Source organism: Oncorhynchus masou, chromosome 31, assembly GCF_036934945.1.
Source record: "Oncorhynchus masou masou isolate Uvic2021 chromosome 31, UVic_Omas_1.1, whole genome shotgun sequence".
NCBI classification, from domain to species: Eukaryota; Metazoa; Chordata; class Actinopteri; order Salmoniformes; family Salmonidae; genus Oncorhynchus; species Oncorhynchus masou.
Genome location: NC_088242.1, coordinates 14,688,215 through 14,695,714, shown reverse-complemented (window position 1 = coordinate 14,695,714; position 7,500 = coordinate 14,688,215). Strand labels below are relative to the sequence as shown.

The following is a 7,500-nucleotide window of genomic DNA, read 5'->3' as shown; positions in this document are numbered from 1 at the left end:
TACTGAAGGCAAAAAAGCACAGAAACCACAACAAGAATGACCTTGCGGTCTCTCTAAGTATTCATTCCAGTGAGCATAATTGATATCATTCATATATACGTAATTTCATATTTTGTCATTATATTTAGACACCAGGCGTTGGGGGATGGATGTATTTCTGGGTGAGTTGTTGTGTGTTCCTCAGAGTTGGAGATAAAATGGTTTCTGCCATGGCTACAGGCCCAATGTGGATTATGACTGTCAACCAAAACTCCTTGGAATGATTGAACCTATCTCGTCTCTTCCAGATGACAGCTGTTTAGTTTCGCTCCTGTAGGGGACACTAATTGGATTCAGCTCTTGAAGAAAAATGGAATATTCTATTAAATTCTATTAGATTATATCTATTCTATCCAAACAAAGAGGAATACATTTTTCTCAGTCATAGTTTATTCTGTACGAAATATTCAGTTGTCCAGTCAAGTTGTGGTATATATTTTCCTGTTCTGATGGGGTTATGAGATGGTTATTTAATCTCTGCTTCCTCATATGAGTCAGGTTAAAGCAACCTGTCATGGTGAACACATCTCTCATTACATGACACACACTCTTAGAGAGATGGATCACCATGTGATCTCCTTGACACCATACATCTAGATCAGAATATGCACCAGCATTATCAGACCTGATGTATGAGAAGAGAGAGAAAGAGGGGTTATGGAGAGAGAGGGGCGGGGGAAAGAGAGAGACGGGTGGATGAGAGAGATATAGAGAGAGAGACGGGTGGATGAGAGAGATATAGAGAGAGAGACGGGTGGATGAGAGAGATATAGAGAGAGAGACGGGTGGATGAGAGAGATATAGAGAGAGAGACGGGTGGATGAGAGAGATATATAGAGAGAGATGGGGGCGAGACAATGTTAAAAAAGGTGGGGGAGAGAGACGGGGAGAATGGGGGAGGAAAAAGAGAGAGGGGGAGTATGAGTGACTTACAAGGTGCGTAGTTTGGGCATGTGGTTGAAGCTGGAGACTGGGATGCTGCTGATGTTGTTGTTGTTCAGAGTACTGGAAGAGACAGAGAGATAGAAGAGAGGGAGCAGTGCAGAAACACAATGAAACAAACCTCAGAGAACCTACACATGTTTAGTGACCTCTGACTTAACTCTCATACTCCCAGCCACCTCTCCTACTCAACCGTCTCTCTCTTTATGCCATTTTAGCCATTACAATGAGTCCATCCTCCTGTAGTTCCTCCCACCAGCCTCCTCTGACTTATACACAACATAATGATCTCCTCCTCTCTGCCCCCATATAGTGACATCAGGTGCAGAGTGAGCAGAGGAAGTCATTTCAATCAGACAAATAACCCCACAGTCTGATACCCCTACCCACCTCTAAAGACCACCCCTCCACCCTATTACCACAACCCACAACTCCAACCTACTCCCCACCATACCCACCCCTACTGTCAGGCCGCAGAAACTCCAACCTACTCCCCACCATACCCACCCCTACTGTCAGGCCGCAGAAACTCCCAAACCCCAGGCACCCTGAATGAATGGGCCATGATATTAATGAACCAATAGGGCTGACCATGCCTGGAGAGACCAAAGACTGACTGGATAAATGAGGTTGGTCCCTGGTTATATTAGTAATGGGTAATGGTTGGTCCCTGGTTATATTAGTAATGGGTAATGGTTGGTGCCTGGTTATATTAGTAATGGGTAATGGTTGGTCCCTGGTTATATTAGTAATGGGTAATGGTTGGTCCCTGGTTATATTAGTAATGGGTAATGGTTGGTGCCTAGTTATATTAGTAATGGGTAATGGTTGGTACCTAGTTATATTAGTAATGGGTAATGGTTGGTCCCTAGTTATATTAGTAATGGGTAATGGTTGGTGCCTAGTTATATTAGTAATGGGTAATGGTTGGTACCTAGTTATATTAGTAATGGGTAATGGTTGGTCCCTGGTTATATTAGTAATGGGTAATGGTTGGTGCCTAGTTATATTAGTAATGGGTAATGGTTGGTACCTAGTTATATTAGTAATGGGTAATGGTTGGTGCCTGGTTATATTAGTAATGGGTAATGGTTGGTGCCTAGTTATATTAGTAATGGGTAATGGTTGGTGACTAGTTATATTAGTAATGGGTAATGATTGGTACCTAGTTATATTAGTAATGGGTAATGGTTGGTGCCTGGTTATATTAGTAATGGGTAATGGTTGGTGCCTAGTTATATTAGTAATGGGTAATGGTTGGTGACTAGTTATATTAGTAATGGGTAATGTTTGGTGCCTAGTTATATTAGTAATGGGCAATGGTTGGTACCTGGTTATATTAGTAATGGGTAATGGTTGGTGCCTGGTTATATTAGTAATGGGTAATGGTTGGTACCTGGTTATATTAGTAATGGGTAATGGTTGGTGCCTGGTTATATTAGTAATGGGTAATGGTTGGTACCTGGTTATATTAGTAATGGGTAATGGTTGGTGCCTAGTTATATTAGTAATGGGTAATGGTTGGTGCCTAGTTATATTAGTAATGGGTAATGGTTGGTGCCTAGTTATATTAGTAATGGGTAATGGTTTAATGGGTAATAGTTATATTAGTAATGGGTAATGGTTGGTACCTAGTTATATTAGTAATGGGTAATGGTTGGTGCCTGGTTATATTAGTAATGGGTAATGGTAATGGGTAATGGTTGGTGCCTAGTTATATTAGTAATGGGTAATGTTTGGTGCCTATTTATATTAGTAATGGGTAATGGTTGGTGCCTGGTTATATTAGTAATGGGTAATGGTTGTGGCCTAGTTATATTAGTAATGGTAATGGTTGGGGCCTAGTTATATTAGTAATGGGTAATGGTTGGTGCCTAGTTATATTAGTAATGGGTAATGTTTGGTGCCTAGTTATATTAGTAATGGGCAATGGTTGGTACCTGGTTATATTAGTAATGGGTAATGGTTGGTGCCTGGTTATATTAGTAATGGGTAATGGTTGGTACCTAGTTATATTAGTAATGGGTAATGGTTGGTACCTAGTTATATTAGTAATGGGTAATGGTTGGTGCCTGGTTATATTAGTAATGGGTAATGGTTGGTACCTGGTTATATTAGTAATGGGTAATGGTTGGTGCCTGGTTATATTAGTAATGGGTAATGGTTGGTGCCTAGTTATATTAGTAATGGGTAATGGTTGGTGCCTAGTTATATTAGTAATGGGTAATGGTTGGTGCCTGGTTATATTAGTAATGGGTAATGGTTGGTGCCTAGTTATATTAGTAATGGGTAATGGTTGGTGCCTAGTTATATTAGTAATGGGTAATGTTTGGTGCCTAGTTATATTAGTAACGGGTAATGGTTGGTGCCTAGTTATATTAGTAATGGGTAATGTTTGGTGCCTATTTATATTAGTAATGGGTAATGGTTGGTGCCTGGTTATATTAGTAATGGGTAATGGTTGGGGCCTAGTTATATTAGTAATGGGTAATGGTTGGTGCCTGTTTGTAATGTGCCTAGTTATATTAGTAATGGGTAATGTTTGGTGCCTAGTTATATTAGTAACGGGTAATGGTTGGTGCCTAGTTATATTAGTAATGGGTAATGGTTGGTGCCTGGTTATATTAGTAATGGGTAATGGTTGGGGCCTAGTTATATTAGTAATGGGTAATGGTTGGTGCCTAGTTATATTAGTAATGGGTAATGGTTGGTGCCTAGTTATATTAGTAATGGGTAATGTTTGGTGCCTAGTTATATTAGTAATGGGCAATGGTTGGTGCCTAGTTATATTAGTAATGGGTAATGGTTGGTGCCTAGTTATATTAGTAATGGGTAATGTTTGGTGCCTAGTTATATTAGTAACGGGTAATGTTTGGTGCCTAGTTATATTAGTAATTGGTAATGTTGGTGCCTAGTTATATTAGTAATGGGTAATGGTTGGTGCCTGGTTATATTAGTAATGGGTAATGTTTGGTGCCTAGTTATATTAGTAACGGGTAATGGTTGGTGCCTAGTTATATTAGTAATGGGTAATGGTTGTTAGAAGTGTAGCTACTTCATATAAATACAAATCGTTTTCTTGCTTAATTATTCAAGAAGTGGTAAATGTAAATGTGTTGTTTAATAATATGAGGTTGTTTGTGCGTGTGCGTAGGTGTGTGTGTATGTGTGCGTAGGTGTGTGTGCATAGGTGTGTATGTGTGCGTAGGTGTGTGTATGTGTGCGTAGGTGTGTAGGTGTGTGTGCGTAGGTGTGTGTGTGTGTTTCTTACAGTACTTCCAGGCTCCTCAGTGCTCTGAAAGCTCCGTCCTCGATGCAGCTGATGTGGTTCTTATCCAACTGACTGGAGACACAATAGGGGCAGAAAGCATTAAAACAAAACACACACACACACACACACACACACACACACACACACACACGCAGATACACGCACGCACGCACGCACGCACGCATCCGCACACACACACACACACACACACACACACACACACACACACACACACACACACACACACACACACACACACACACACACACACACACAGACAAACAAATGTTCAATACACTGCAACACGGTCCTGTTCTCTCCATCCCTCCCTCTCTCTTTCTCTCTCTCCTTTCTCACACCCATTTTAAACAGTCACATTATTAAATGTTTTGTATTAAAGGTCATCAATAAACATAATCTTTCCAATAAAAGCTACTCAGCACAACGCCCCAATGATCTAAAGCACTGGCATCAATCTTACAATCTACAATAGCATTTTGCCTATAGACCAGATATAATCACACCCTAACACTCTGTCCTCAGGGGGCAGACATAATCACACCCTAACACTCTCTCCTCAGAGGGCAGACATAATCACACCCTAACACCCTCTCCTCAGAGGGCAGACATAATCACACCCTAACACCCTCTCCTCAGAGGGCAGATATAATCACACCCTGATAGTCTCTCCTCAGAGGGCAGATATAATCACACCCTGACACCCTCTCCTCAGAGGGCAGATATAATCACACCCTGACAGTGTGAATAGGAGCCAGACTGTGCATACACTTTATCTACTGTGATAGCACCATCAATCAGAGAGAGAGAGAGAGAGAGAGAGAGATGAGGGGAAAACCACCCAGTGTGTGTGGTGTATGTGTGTGTGTGTGTGTGTGTGTGTGTGTGTGTGTGTGTGTGTGTGTGTGTGTGTGTGTGTGTGTGTGTGTGTGTGTGTGTGTGTGTGTGTGTGTGTGTGTGTGTGTGTGTGTGTGTGTGTGTGTGTGTGTGTGTGTGTGTGTGTGTGTTGTAATGATTTCCAGTGATAGCAGTATAAATCACAGCTCCATCTGTGAACAGCTAACCCACTCCATCGTTGTGATATACAGATGTACTGTCCCTAGAGCCACCTAACTGACTGGGGCTAGGCTCATTAACATACACAGAGGTGACAGACAGGGAGGCCCAATACCACGTCTGTGTATATCTGTGTGTGTCTGTGTGTGTGTGTCAGTGTATATGTGTGTATGACACTGATCTGTTTCTATCGGAACATGAAGACAAAAACAGGATTTTATGAACATGTTCTTCCTTTGTCTTGGTGTTATATGAGATCGTAACGTTATGAAAATATGTTGAGTTAGTATTGAGAGTGAAAAGATATTCATCATCCATCCATTCATTCATTCATTCATTCCATCCATCCATTCATTCATTCACCAATCATCCATTCATCCATTCATTCATTCTTTCATTCATCAGTTCATTCATTCATTCATTCAATCATTCATCCATTCATCCATTCATTCATCCACCCACCCACCCACCCATCCACCCATTCCATCCATTCATCCATTCATCTATTCATTCATGCATGCATTCATTCATTCATTCATAAATGATAATTGATCCAATCATCCATCCATCCATTAATCTATCCAATCATCCATCCATTAATTTATTCATTCATCCATCCATTCATCCAATCATTTATTCATCCATCCATCCATTTATTCATCCATCCATTCATTAATTTATTCATCCATCAGTCCATTAATTTAATTCATCCATCCATCCATTAATTTATTCATCCATTCATCCATTTATTCATCCAGCATATATTCATCCATCCATTCATTTATTAATCCATCCAGCCATTAATATATTCATCCATCCATTCATTTATTCATCCATCCCTTTATTTATTCATCCATCCATCCATTAATTCATTCATCCATCCAAACATGAATTTGTTCATCCATACATACATTAATTCACAATGTCTTCATTAATGTACTAATCTGAGACTGAAGATTCCCTCACAGGTTCTTGATGTCTGTAGCTCCTCTGAAAGCCTTTCTGGGGATGGACTGGATGTTGTTCTCACTCAGATCTCTGTGAAAACAACAACATGAGAGCATTAGATCAAAGACACTGTTACACAACCTTTAGAAGCTAACACACATGTTACCCAGCCCGGATAGAGAGGGTTATGTAGGAGGAAAACCACCCAGCCAGGATAGATAGAGGGCTATGTAGGAGGAAAACCACCCAGCCAGGATATATAGAGGGCTATGTAGGAGGAAAACCATCCAGCCAGGATAGATAGAGGGCTATGTAGGAGGAAAACCACCTAGCCAGGATAGATAGAGGGCTATGTAGGAGGAAAACCATCCAGCCAGGATAGATAGAGGGCTATGTAGGAGGAAAACCACCTAGCCAGGATAGATAGAGGGCTATGTAGGAGGAAAACCACCCAGCCAGGATAGATAGAGGGCTATGGAGGAGGAAAACCACCCAGCCAGGATAGATAGAGGGCTATGTAGGAGGAAAACTACCTAGCCAGGATAGATAGAGGGCTATGTAGGAGGAAAACCACCAGCCAGGATAGATAGAGGGCTATGTAGGAGGAAAACCACCTAGCCAGGATAGATAGAGGGCTATGTAGGAGGAAAACCACCCAGCCAGGATAGATAGAGGGCTATGTAGGAGGAAAACCACCCAGCCAGGATAGATAGAGGGCTATGTAGGAGGAAAACCACCTAGCCAGTATAGATAGAGGGCTATGTAGGAGGAAAACCACCTAGCCAGGATAGATAGAGGGCTATGTAGGAGAGGAAAACTACCAGGATAGCCAGGATAGATAGAGGGCTATGTAGGAGGAAAACCACCCAGCCAGGATAGATAGAGGGCTATGTAGGAGGAAAACCACCTAGCCAGGATAGATAGAGGGCTATGTAGGAGGAAAACCACCCAGCCAGGATAGATAGAGGGCTATGTAGGAGGAAAACCACCCAGCCAGGATAGATAGAGGGCTATGTAGGAGGAAAACCACCTAGCCAGTATAGATAGAGGGCTATGTAGGAGGAAAACCACCTAGCCAGGATAGTTAGAGGGCTATGTAGGAGGAAAACTACCTAGCCAGGATAGATAGAGGGCTATGTAGGAGGAAAACCACCCAGCCAGGATAGATAGAGGGCTATGTAGGAGGAAAACCACCTAGCCAGGATAGATAGAAGGCTATGTAGGAG

General features: G+C 41.7%; 1 protein-coding gene across 1 annotated transcript in view; it reads right to left on the bottom strand.

Moving 5' to 3' along the window:
- LOC135523480 (slit homolog 1 protein-like) overlaps positions 1-7,500 on the bottom strand; it is a 217,819-nt gene that overhangs the window by 92,067 nt on the left and 118,252 nt on the right. Inside the window, exons 4-6 of the mRNA XM_064950176.1 lie at positions 6,293-6,364; positions 4,253-4,324; positions 973-1,044 (exon numbers count right to left, since the gene is read on the bottom strand). Of these exons, the coding sequence (XP_064806248.1) occupies positions 973-1,044; positions 4,253-4,324; positions 6,293-6,364 (216 nt within the window). The remainder of the gene's footprint in view (positions 1-972; positions 1,045-4,252; positions 4,325-6,292; positions 6,365-7,500) is intronic.